This window comes from Lagopus muta, chromosome 13 (genome assembly GCF_023343835.1).
Source record: "Lagopus muta isolate bLagMut1 chromosome 13, bLagMut1 primary, whole genome shotgun sequence".
In the NCBI taxonomy this organism is placed as follows: domain Eukaryota; kingdom Metazoa; phylum Chordata; class Aves; order Galliformes; family Phasianidae; genus Lagopus; species Lagopus muta.
In genome coordinates this window covers 10919718-10932789 of record NC_064445.1, presented here as the reverse complement: position 1 = coordinate 10932789, position 13072 = coordinate 10919718, and the positions used below count along the sequence as shown (strand labels likewise).

Sequence of the window (13072 nt, the reverse complement as noted above, 5' to 3'; positions counted from 1 at the left end):
TTCAGGACCCGAGCTCAGCAGGTTGGCTGGGGTGCCCAGATGGTGGAGCCAGCCTTCTTCCCAGCCTGTCCTAACCTGCAGAGGTGGGAAGTGTGAAGAGCCCTTCCTGATCCTGCTGAAGGACCTGTTCTAGACAATGCCAGGCCATCAACCCTTTGACAGTACCTACAGGACACTTTCTTAACACAAAGAGGGGTCTATGTTGTTCTGAAATAAGTTGAGAGGTGGGTAGAGGACATAACTTCAGAGCTGTCTGATAGTAGGAATATGCAGGTGAGGACAACACAGTGAGAGTTCTGAGATCACCTCAATGGCATTGATTTATGAACTTGATTTAGTGCATCTCCTTCTCTATGTGCTTTGCAGCACTAAAACTTCCCCGTGTCTACAGAATCCCCACCCTTCTGTATGGAAAGGTCGCCAGACATTTCTTCCTCCAAGTTGGAGCTTTGTTTGATGTGGGTTTGCATCTCCATTTAACCAATAGATACATGCAGAGAGGAGAGAGTGTGCTTTCCTGGAGTTGGTGATGAATGAGACGGAGATTCTGCTAAGAGGGTTCAGACAGGTGCTGCTGCATTGCTGAGAACACGCTCTGCAAAGCAAACTGATTCATGTGCACTTGGGCTGTCACAGAATGGTTAAGCGAGGCTTTGTACAAATACGAATGCTTTGCTTCTTCTTCTGTAAAACTAAATCCTGCCTTGCCTGGTATAAATAAAACATGGCTCTTAGTTGACATTTTCATATTTCTCAGAAAGCACTCATTTACCTCGGGCTGCTGGAAACTGGGTGAGGTGCTGCCGGTGAAATACCGATTTCAGCTCTGATTTCTCCATCTCCAGGATCCCACTGTTTCTGCAGTCCTGTGTGAGCTCACTGGTCTCTGACCCGCAAAGGGACACGAAGTTGGATCCTACAGCCCTTCCTGAGAGATTATGGCTGAAAATAAGGGGACCTGAGCAGACCCCAACCTTGGGACTCATCCTGCAGGGCTTCAGTAGAGCAGTTGGTAAGCAGAGCACTATTCTTCTCTGTGGTGTGAGACCAAGACTGTGGTGTTTGCATTGGGTAAAAAGCATCATATTAAATTTCTGGAGGGTTTTATTCAACATTATTTAAAAAAAAAAACAAAAAAACCTGTACATTTATTTTTGAAAGAGTGAGTGTGTAAAGCACGGAGCTGTGTTGCTGTGTTTTTGAACATGTTATGGCTCTGGTCTTGCTAGAGTTTAATGTTAGAGCTGCTTGTGGCTGTAGAGAGACTGAGCACCCACAAGGACCCAGGAAGAGGAGGAAATTCAGAATTTGGTTATTGGAAAGGCAGCCTAGGAGATGCCTCAAGGCTGGGTCACCCCACTGTTTGCTGCTCCCCAGAGCTCCCATTTTCTGAGCTGAAAGGTGGAAAGGGGCCCAATTTCTGCAATGAACAGGGACTCAAGTGGACAAAAGCTGAGGTTTGAATGTCTTGTGGAAACATCTGGACTGGGAATGGGGTTTGTCCCTCATACCTGCACTGCCCTGCACCAATTCCCCAAATCTTTCCAAAGGCAGCTAATTGCTAATCTTCCTGGGTTCCAGCCTGGCTGTCCTCCTGCTTGCTTGGGCCCCTATGAAGCCTGTAATTACTGCTTTACTCCTTTTTCCCCCTGTAGTGGAACAGAGCCTACTTCAAGCACCAGCCTCTTTAAAAATACATCTGCTCTGCTCTGCACTAAAACACATAGAATAATAGAAGAGAGTCCGTCAGCAGGGGCATCCTTTACCTGTATGGCTTTCAAAGGCAGAAATCTTTTAAAGAACACGGAGCATTTTCTCTCCTCCAGACCCAAAGCTGAGTGCAAAGCTATGACGTGCTGGCAATATTTGAACGAGGAGGTTGACGGTGTTGGTGGTCACCTTGCTGATCCCCCATGTCCTTTACAGGTCTGTGTGGGTCCAACCACATAGCTTAGGGATGGAGAGATGGCACTCAGCAACTTGCTTTGCCCCAGTTCCCTTCCCAGAGGGACAGCCAGCACCTTGGCAGTGTGCTTTGGTGCAACCCTGCACCAAATTGCTCTGCTCTAAGAACAAATGAGGGACAGTGCTTCCCTCACATCTTCAACCACATTGGCATTTGCCTAGAGTTAGCAGGTTCAGTTCAGCAGAGCATATATAACCTTCAGTTTTTACCTGTATGCTCGGGGGAGTTTGGTGCCTAAATTTTCTGTGGGATTTGACTTTTATGGCAGAAAATGCAACAGTGAACGTGTCATGGAGCTCAACAGCATGAAAGTATAGCAAAATGATCCATCTCCCAGGGCTCACTGGGCAGAGCTCCAGCAGCCAATGTCTGAGAGCTTTAGCAGCCATGAACCTATGGGAATCTTTCCTCAGGAAGCCTTTGCAGCCTTGTCCCCATTTGGAGATGTCTCCATGTGACTCGGTCATCCACCATCTCTACTGTGAGTACAGTGCTGTCTGTGGAGTACCATTCGCAGTCTTACAGAGATGGACTGCTATGTGGACACCTTAGTTCCTCTCAGTGGACAATGCACACTCAGCTGTGCACCTCTGCTTTGAAGCCCCATCTGTATCAGTGCCCCAGTCCTATCCCTGGCTCGATGTGAGCTGCGTACGATGTTTCTGAGCCCCAAGGGAGAGCTGTGTTCCAGCTGCCTCACCCCATCCTCATCCATCCCCTACCATTGGTGGTAAACTAGGGACCAGGTCTCCAGTGTGGCCTTCACCATTTCTCTGACCTCAGTGCCAGCAGCAGCGGTGGGTGAGAATGCACTCCTAGAGATGTACAGCCCACCAAAGCCACAGTATGTTAAACCCCACATGAAGAAAAAAGTAAATAAGAGAGAGAAAGACGTATGTCCAGCCCAATCAATACTCCTTTCATTCAATGCTATTTTGGCTTTGGGGTCACAGTTCAGGAGCTTCCTTTCCACTCCAGGAACAGGGAGTGTGCATGTATTGTTCTACCTGTGTGTGCAATCCTGCTCCTTCTTGCACAGCTCTGCCTCCTTTCCCTGCTCTGAACTTTCCCCTAAACTCTCCCTACACTGAGTGCACTGCAGAGAGACTGTGTTAGAAGGTTTGGGGATCTACTCTGCTGTTCCTACGTTGAGCCCCTATGTGCCAACCCACTCACAACACCCCGCAGTGGACAGGTTCCTCTCACCTCACATGCATTCACATCAGTGAAATACCCAGTTTAGGATTGCAGGTGAGGAAAATTGCATTGCTTGCAAACTTTGAAGAGGGGACAGAGCAATGCCTGTGAGCTTGGGGCAGTGATCACAGCCCCACAGCGCTGTTTTGAGGCTGGAGATTCTGGCTTTGCACCTGGGCATCCCGGTCTTGGGGTGGAGGGCCATTGAAGAGGCTGTAAGACGGGAGCAGATCGGAGCGTGTTATGGCTGCGAGGGAGCAGAGGGAGGGATGTGAATGGGGCGCTGCTAATGCTGCACGGAGCTGATTCTCCAAGGCCCCCCCGGGCAGCACTCAGCATCCAGCCTTCATTAAAATTTCATTGCCAGCACTTGGCCAAGGTCTATTTATGAAAATGCGCTTTTCGCTTCATGGAGAAAAAAAAAAAAAAAAGAAAAAAGAAAAGAAAGAAAGAGAAGAAAGAAGGAAGGAAAGAAAAAATCAGAACGGAGGAAAAAAACAAAGGAGGGGATGAGGTTTGTGAAACCCGTGCGGGCCAGTGGGGGCTGAAAAGTGCGGTGCTCACTCCGGGAAGCGTCTCCTCATCCAGCGTTCCCCGAGCGGCTTCTTCGGATGTTTTTCCCATCTTTTTTGCGGGTTACGGAGCCGTGCTGCCACTTGTCGTCTCCCATTTCCCCCCTCCCCCCGAGCCCGGCTGCTGGGGATGCAGCACCGCCTCGAGATGCGCGCGGTGCGTTCTCTTTTGTTTCTCTCGGAAAATAAAAAGTTACAAAACAAAAACACGAGGACCCGTCACCCCCTCGGTGCGTGCCGTGCCCCCCCACCCGCTGACAGCTCCTCTCGGCCCCCCAGCCTGGCGGCGGCACAGCTCCAGTGCGTTTTTCAGTGCGGTTTCGATGCGAGCGGAGTTACTCCGCCGTCTCAGCGGCACCGCGGCCGGTTATCGTGCCCTGCTCCGTCCCCAAATCCACGCGTGGGGCTTCGCTGCACGTACGGTTTGCGTGGGAGAAAATCAGCCCCGGGTTCTGAAGGCGGTTTAGCCCTATTTTCGATGCTTTTCGCCTTATTTCGTTGCTCCCAGGCCCGGAGGAGGAAGGACGGAGCGATGAGGTGGGGTCCCGCGGCGGAGCCGGCGTCGCCCCCGGGTGCAGTAAGTGTAGGAGGCAGGAAGGGGGGGTGAGGTAAAACGTGCATGGTTTATTTGAAATGCTGCAGCGTACACAGACACCAAATTTCATTCAGCACACACACAGCGAAACGAAATCTCGTTTAAATAATAATAATCAGAAGTTATTAAAAAAAGAAGAAAAAAAAAAAGCAACGAAAAAAACCCACCAACAACATAGGATTCGGAGGCAAATTTCTCTATTAAATATGCAAAGAAAAAAAAGAAAGGAGTAATCTTGCCTTAGAAAGTGCAGAGTTCGGTACTGTCGGGGACGCCGCGCACCGCTGCCCCGGGCCGCCCCCGGGAGCCCCACTGGTTTGATTGTCGAAGCGTAGGATACGTTACAGTGAAATCATACGGGCAAAAACCAAAGCAAAATAAATTTCCTCTTTCTTTCTTTTTTTTCCTCCCCTCCCCCCCGAATAAATCGTGACTTCCAGGGAAGTGCCAAAAACAATTTTTTTTTTCATTCCGTTTTTTTTTTTTTCTCATTTTTTTAAAACTTTTTTTTTTTTTTTTAATTTAGCTGATGAGGTAGAAACAGAAACATTATTGCAAAAATGCGAGGGGACAGCGAACAAAACCATGCAAGTGCTTGTGTGTGTGTGTGTGTGCGCGCAGGGACCGGGCAGCGAGCGCGGGGGGGGGGGGGGGGGGGCACGGACCGGCGCCTTCGTATTTACAGCCGTCGGGGCGGCTTCAGCTCGTTCCCTTTCTTTTCTATTTTTTCTTTTTTTTTAAGTTATTTTTAGCTTTTCCTTTCAGTTTTTAAAAAGAAGAAGATGGGACACTGAGGAGGGAGCGGTGCCCCAATCCCCTTTGCCCACCCAAGCCAGGAAGAGGCTGCGACAAAGCCCTGTCGGGCTCTCACCGCCGCTGCTCTGGCTCTGGGCACCCCCATATCTCCCCCCTCCCCCCCCCCCCCCCCCAGACCTTTCATTTCAGCTTCTCCATTTTCTCCACTTTTCTCTTTTTTTCCCTCCAGTTTTGTCTACAAAAGCAGTCTGTACCAGTCACGACAGCGGGGCCACTTTGCCCGCGGGAGCGAGGAGCGGGCACTGAGCTGTTCGCATCGCTTTGGGCGGGTTTCCCTTTTTAGATTTGTTTTTTTTTTTTCCTTTTTTTCTTTTTTTTCTTTTCGATTTTTGTAAACAAAACAAAACAGAACAACAACAACAAAAAAAAATAATCAACCCAAACCCTGCCCATTTCTGGGGGGAATATTGGCTGAGGGGGGCCGCATCAGTTGGGGAGCCAGGCACTGCCCCCGCCGCCTTCCCAGCCCCTTCTTCAGTAAGTGGCAGAAAATTTCATCCTTTTCTGCTTCTGTCTCTGATTGCAAAACCAGACCCTCACCACATTCTTCTTCAAGTCTAACTTCTCGGCGATGGCGGCGATTTTCTCCGAGGAGGGCCGCGGCTGCACGGCAAAGTAAGCCTCCAGCGAGCGCTTTTCGGGGGCAGCGATAGAGGTGCGCTTGCGTTTCTTGTCGCCTCCCGTGTAGATCTCTGGTTTGGTCATTTTCTCCCTCTGGGCCCGCTCGGCCTCCTCCAGCCAGGCTTCTAGGATGGGTTTGAGGGCCACCATGTTGTTGTGGGATAAGGTGAGGGACTCAAATCTACAGATTGTGCTTTGGCTAAGGCAGCCCACCCCGGGGATCTTCAGGTTGGCCAACGCAGACCCAACATCTGCCTGGGTCACCCCCAGCTTGATCCTCCGCTGCTTGAAGCGCTCGGCGAAGGACTCCAGCTCCCGCGGGTCCGTCTCTGTCTCGGGGCCCGAGATGACGGCGTGGGACGCCAGGCCGTGGGGGTGGGACATGTTCATAGGTTGGGAGTGGTGGGCCATGTGGTTAATGGCCGACATGTGGGAATGAGGGTGGGACGGCGTGGAGCCCACGTCGGGACCCGGCACCCCTCCCAGGGGGAGGGCAGAGTTGAGGTGGTCCAGGAGCTCTCCTTCCAGGCCCTGTGCAGGCTGGTGGTGATGGTGGTGGGGGTGGTGGGTGGTCAGCACGGACGGGTGGTGCAGGTGCACGGAGGACGAGGTAGGAGTGCAGGACACGCTGCTCATGGTGTGGTAGGTGGCATCCGGCTTGAACGGGTGGGTTTTCTGCGATACTATATCCACAGCGGCCAGAGCCTCGGCGCCCCGCAGCAAGGTCTCATCAAAGCCCGCAAAAATGTTACCCTGGATCTGGATGTGGGGTTAGGGGGGATAAAAGGGGAGCAGAAAACAAACCAGAAGAATGGGAGAGGGTTAAAGGCAAGTGGCGTTACAGACATCTTGCTCTGTTCCCTGGGCCAGGTGAGCTGACCGAGCTTAGCCTCCCACCCAAAAAATTGAAGCAGTACCCCGGGCACCGACCCTTGTCATCCAGAAGAAAGCAGAGAGGATGGAGCCAGTGGGAATCCCAAGGAATCTCCGAGTTGGGCAGTGGGACAGAGCCACTCCGTGGACGTTTGATCCCACCAGCCCCATCGCACCACATGGGAACCCCAAGCCCAACACAACCCCAACCCAAACCCAAGAAAGTCACGGACCCCAACGAGGGGGGCGCCTGGCTTACCTGGGGGGCGGGCAGGCAGGCTCTGCGGATGGCTTCGGAGCTGGTGTGCAGGTGGGGGTACTTGGGCTCGTGCAGGATGGGGTGCATGCTGAAAGCTTGTTTGCTGTTCATGGACATCATGGTTGGGCTGGGAGCGGGGCAGGGGCGCTCCGGGCTGCCCGGCTCCGGGGGCGCGGTATTGTCTGCCTCTGCCGCCCGGCATCGAGGGCATTATAGCCCGGCCCCCCCGCCCCCCCGGACGCTCATTGGATAGGTTTCGCCAGGCCCCTCCCTCCGCCCGCCCCGTGGCCACTCCGCTCACCCCCCGACTGGGCCCCCTCCACTCTCCCAAAGGCAAAGAAGGCACCCGGGGATAAAATCATCGAACAGAGAAATAAGGAAAAGTTTCACCAACTTTATTTTTTCTTCATTTCTTTTCTTTTTTTTTAAATTCTTTTTTTTTTTTTTTGTATTGTCTACTCCATCTGTTCATTCCTCTCTCCAGTCCCTTCAACACTTCTCCATCCATCCACACCTGCACGCAGCATCACCTCATAGCACCTCCTTCCCTCTGAGTGCCCCCACGCCCAGATCCAGTCATTGCTCACATGCAGTGTTTGGTGGCTGTATCTCTGCCACCCCTATGGCTGCTCCCAGTCCTGCACAGGTGTGGTGGCGCAGCAGAACTACTGCCCCAGAGCAAGGAAACCCCCAAAAATGCTGAACATGGTGACAGAGGCTGTGGGGTTGGTAGGAGGGTGCTTGGTTATACTCCGAGCAAATCAAGGGAGCAGCATGCATTAATCCTAGCTAGAAAACCCAGCCCTGGCACCTGAGAGGCTGGTGTGCCGCAAAAGTACAGTACTTTAGCTCTCAATCTGCACAGGAAAGATCAGATCCAGCAATAGGAGATGTGTGTGACTTCCCAGATGCAGGCACAGCCACTGTGTGATGCTCATGCAGCAAGCAGATCCCTAAAGCAGAGCTGTGGAGTTGTTGCACACAGGGGCAGAGGGAAGGCCTCACAGGGCAAAATCCTGAGTCCTGCACCCCTGATGCCACCAGAACACCTCATCCCTGTTGGCCGGAGGCATGGCAGAGGGACAACAGGCAGTCCCTACATACCCTAGTCCAGCATACTTCCTTCTGATCTTCCGAGTACCAGTGAAGCTCTGCCAACACGCTGATGCTCTGCCAATCCAGGAGCTCAGAAGCTTTTTTCCCCTCCTGCTTTCCACCAGCACAGCTCTGAGTCATGGTCTCCCCTCTGCTGCTTGCGCAGGGATTGCAGCATCAGGTGATGGGCAGGATGCGACTGCCAGAGCTGTTTGCTGGGAGCTCTCTGCTCTGTGGAGACGCAGGCGGAATTATTGCGGAGGTGAATTGGCCCTCCTGGGTGCCTTGTGGTGAGCCCAGGCGTTTCCAGCTGGCAGCTCGTGGGCTCATTCACTCTCTTTTGACACTCAGAAGCTTTCCTGAGGGATTTTTATCCTCCTTTCATTGGGCTCTTCCTGGTGGTCACTCTATTGCCCCTCTCCTCACTTTCTGCATTTCAGCAGCTCCTGGGTGTAACTCCCTCCGAGGACACCAGCATCTCGGCAAGCTGAGTGATGCTGCAAGGAATTGACTGCAGGCGCTGCCCAGAATATGTCCTGAAGGTTAGGGACTATGTGCTCTTCCAAGCACACAAACCTCCACATTTTGAGTGTCACCTCGTCTAGAGGACACAGCTCTGAGCACATTGCCCTGGGTTTGCTCCATCTTGGCTATGAACTTTCTGAACAGCCCACATTTGCATTGCCCATGACCTAATCCAGCTGTAATCCATGGATGAGCCTGTCCTCCTTCCACCTCCTGAATGGGTTTGTGGTTTGTGGTGTAGCCCTGTGTTAGCCTAGTCAGGAATAGAACAGGTGTCCTTCATAAACAGTCCCAAAGCCTCTGGATTTATCTAGGACTTGCCAGTTTCTTGGAAAGAACATACCTTACAACCAGGATGTGCAAAAACACAACAAAACAAGTAGGAATGCTTCTAAAGAAGCAGTAATAATGAATATTTTAACAACAGCCCCATAGGTTGGCTTTGGAAATTCATCCTGAGACGAACCTTTACACAGATGTGATGAGCCAGAAAGCTCTTCAGGTCATTGCTACTCCTTGTGAGGGTCAGATGTGGTGGTTATGTGCCACAGCATGCAAAGTTAGCAAAAGGAGTTGGAACACTGTGGTAACCATGACACTCATGATGCTCATAGGGAACCAATTGTCTCCAGCAAACTCTATGCCTAAGAAGTTCCTTTTCCCTGTTGTTTTTATAAGACAACTCATAATTTCTCCTTCTGTCTGTCTGCCTTTAGCCAATGAACCCTTGCAGTGCTCCTCCTAATCCCCACGTTTTCAATCAAAGGGCACCTCAGTGCAGACTTTTCAGAGGATTGTCCTGCCTGCCATGTGGTTGGTGCCTCAGGCGGTTGCCTGCAGACTCCAGCTGTTTTTATTACCTAAGTGGGTTTGATTGCTTCTTCATTTGTGCCTGAATGAGAGCATTTGGCACCCTCATGGGCTTTAATGGGGTCTGTGTGCTCTAGCTACCAATTATACCCACTGGCAGCGATTAATAGGAACACAGAGCAAAGGGGATGCAACTTTCCCGGCCTCCAGGAGAGGATCCAGTGGAAAAGGCACATGGAGGGCTTTCTGCAGAATGATGGATCAGAGACCCTACGGCTGCCCTTAGGTGACCACTGCCACAACCTTCTCATCAGCCGTCTAGGCTCACTCTGTGCATGCTCAGACACTTTGGCCAATGGTGGGATGCTAAAGGTGGGTGTGTTGGTGGAAAGCCAATGGGGTATACCGACTGTCTTTTCCTCATGGTCCTTCCAGAGGCTTAACAGGAGTTGATCCAAAAATGGTGAACTGATGAGGCCCTGGCACTGCTGCCCAGGGAACTGTGGGTGCCCCATCCCAGGAGGTGCCCAAGGCCAGGTGGGATGGGACCCTGGGCAACCTGAGCTGGTGGGGGCAGCCAGCCCATGGCAGGGGGTTGGAATTACGTGGGATTAAGATCTCTTCCAACCCAAACATTCTGTGATCCTGTGAATTTCTAGTGCGCTGGAAATTTTAGGTTTGTGCTTCAATCCAGCCCTGAATAAGTAAATTTCTTGTTTCCCATTGCCATCACAGCTCCTGCACAGGATGATGCCTCCAGCAGCATCCTCTCCACCCCAGGCTGATGAGAGCACGTCTCATCTCCACCATCTGTGGGGATCCCTGGGGAGGATCCATCCATCAGAATTAAGATGTTCGGGGATTAAATGCTTCGATCTCATCGGAATTGACATTTTCTGATGGAAATTGGATTTGTCGGAAAATGTGTAAGAGGCTGTACCTGCACGGGTGATGGTTTAAATGGCTTGCTTGGAGTGCAGGAGCAGAAAAATCAAGCCCCAAGCGCTTTTTAACGGATGCACTAAACTCTATAAGCTGTCTCGGTGCTGAGAGAGGCCAATGGCATCAAGGAGAACATTTCACAAGGCACTCACACTGATTTAAACTAGGTGTGTAATGAAGAACAGACCCAGGACAAGATAAAGTGATATCCCATTCAGATCCGGAGAACAGTGGCAAAGCAGAAGACTCCTCAGAACCAAATTCTGCATGCTTTCTCACCACAAATTAGGACAATTAGAAAAAATCATCAAGTTGCAGCTCAAAACATCATGCTACCACAGCAGTTTATCCAGAAGACTGGAAGAGGGCTATGGGAAGAGTTCCCAGTGGTGACAACACGGCTTTCTTAGCCCGATTACCAGAGCGTGTCTTTCTGCACAGGTCTGGCATTTGGGGTGTAAGAGGAACGCCTATCCATGCAGGCTGATCCTGCACGCCAGTTTGTAAAAATCCTTACTAAAACCCCGCTGAGCCTAATCATGGAAGATAGCTTTTAATTAAAAAGTGCAACATTCAGCCAAGTTTTACAGGGAGATTGCTATGACCCCGGGAGATGCCAACCAGCAATAGACCAAACTCCTTCCGGAGGGAGGGATTTTTCCCATCCCTTGCTGTTAGCTGGCAGGGAGCATCTCCGACTGTTTTAAATGGGCAACTTCACAAGTTTCCTGAGTGTGGTTTCTTCCATTAGGAAATGGGAATCCTTTAACAGCTCACCCAGGCAGCAAAATTCCTCCACTCCATCTATTGCATTAGGAACCCGGAGTCCACGCTGCTCAACTCGGTGGAGCAGGGAGAGAGAGCAAGAGAAAAGAAAATCCAGATGGGGCAAAGTGTAGCTCGACTTTTTAATGCTAAATTATTTACAGTAAGTAAAATCGTGTGTGTCAATTGTGAAAAGAGTCCAATTTGTTTGATTTACATTGCAGGGGGGTGCCCTAGGGTAGGGGGTGTTTAACTATCTCCTCTAATGTAATTGCCTATGGCAGCCCGTTAAATATTTGATAGGCTGCCTGAGCAAAGTAAGGAACTTTGTCTGATACGCTCCTGCAACCCTTCCAGCGTATCGAATGTATCTGCAGCCAGAGAGTACCTGAGCCCTTTCTATTGTGTAACTGGTGCTAAGAGGGCTTATTTTAAGTCCATGTGGACTGCAAAGGGCATGTTTTAGCCCATTTTGGGGGGTATGTTTGGATACTATGGCAGTATGTGCTTCCCATCAGAAAACAGGGCTCTTCTCCAGTACCAGTGGTTTTCTCATGCATAAAAAGCCCTTCAGCCACAGGAAGGCTGTCCTCGGCTCACATTCTGGCTGCAGGTTGGTAGTTGGGATGAGGATATGTGAGATGTGGGAGGGACAGCAGAAGGGTCTGTGGGCAACAACAGCAGAGGTGGACTGCAAAATATATTTTAGGGGACCCAGACTGTGCAGCTCAGCTCTTACTGCCTTTGTATTGTTAGTGTGCAAGGTGGACATGCTCAGAGTGATTTACGTGTGACTGAGGAGGCACAAAAGCTCTTAATCCTGCCCCATACACATCTGCTGCATGCCTCCATGGGAAGGACATACTGGGTCCCTCCTCCCCATCATGTCTGCATCCAACTCTGGTCCCTATGTGTGGAAGGGCAGCTTATCCTAAAGACTAATTGTAAGAGCACTGCTCAGCTCCTGGCCTCTGCCATCCACAGCTCTGTTCTCAAGAAGACAACTGTTCCTTAACCCATGAAAAGAGGAGAAAAACAAAGTGTTTGACTAATCTGACCCTGCAAAGTCTGACACCTGCCTTGTGGATTTGCCCTGTGTAAGCACTTTGGTTAGTCTGAAAGGCTGTGGGGGATGTGGACAAGACTTGTTTGGTTGTAAGGGAACTTCTCTGCTAATGCTCTCTACCACTGCAGGAGATGAATCCAGCTGCTTAATGTGATAGCTTTTGAGGACCATCTTAGTTCCAAGGATATTCATAATTTTTTCTCTTTCTGTGTGCAATTGTAGCACAACCGATTTGGCAGAGCCTCTGAGAAAGGCAGTCGCGCAAATACTGCAAGGCCTATTCCTAAACCAGAAGAGTCTGCAACCCAGAAAGGATTATTGTCCTTGTATTATGCAGGGAGAACCATACCCTGCAAGTGATTTGCTCTGTACCACCAAGGGATGGACCTGGAGCTCATCAACAGAGTAACCTGAGACTCCAGGCAATAACAGGAACATCTGAATTTCAGCCCAGGTTGAACTGGGAGCAGGTGACAAACCTCAGGGCACAGCCTTCTAGAAGAGGACTCTCAGGTATCCTCAGCGGTATATCCCAGCTCAAGGGACATTTTACTTTCTGTACCCAAGTGATGATCTCCTTCAGCCACCACTCAGGCTAAAGAAGAAAGTAGCTTGGAGCAGACATGAGCCTGGAGAGCCTCAGTTCTACTGCAGATGAGGACTGCACCTTCATATCATAGAATCATAGAATTGCTTGGGTTGGAAGGAACCTTAAATATCAACTAGCTATGGGGTTTCAGGCAGACACTGAGCTGCCTGTAGGAGATAGAAGTACCTCAAGTTACTCCTTGCATCCTTCTTCTCCTGGGGAGGATGCAGGGAGCTGGAACACTCCCCAGGAAGCCCTCATACCTCTCTGGTCAACCTTACCAATCCCTGGGAATTCCTAGAGGGCAGGAAATATCATATCACCAGCCTGGGGCGGTAAATATTTAACAAGGGAAAAACCCCTTCCTTTCTCCCTCCCCCT

General features: G+C 50.7%; 1 protein-coding gene across 1 annotated transcript; it reads right to left on the bottom strand.

The window, feature by feature from the left end:
• Window positions 1-5520: 5520 nt before the first annotated feature.
• LOC125699790 (brain-specific homeobox/POU domain protein 3) lies at window positions 5521-7069 on the bottom strand. Its single transcript, XM_048959687.1, has 2 exons — window positions 6900-7069; window positions 5521-6526 (listed from the first exon to the last, which is right to left on the bottom strand). Exons 1-2 carry the CDS (start codon window positions 7017-7019, stop codon window positions 5621-5623), a joined length of 1026 nt encoding a protein of 341 aa, XP_048815644.1. The 5' UTR covers window positions 7020-7069; the 3' UTR covers window positions 5521-5620.
• Between the last annotated feature and the right edge of the window lie 6003 nt (window positions 7070-13072).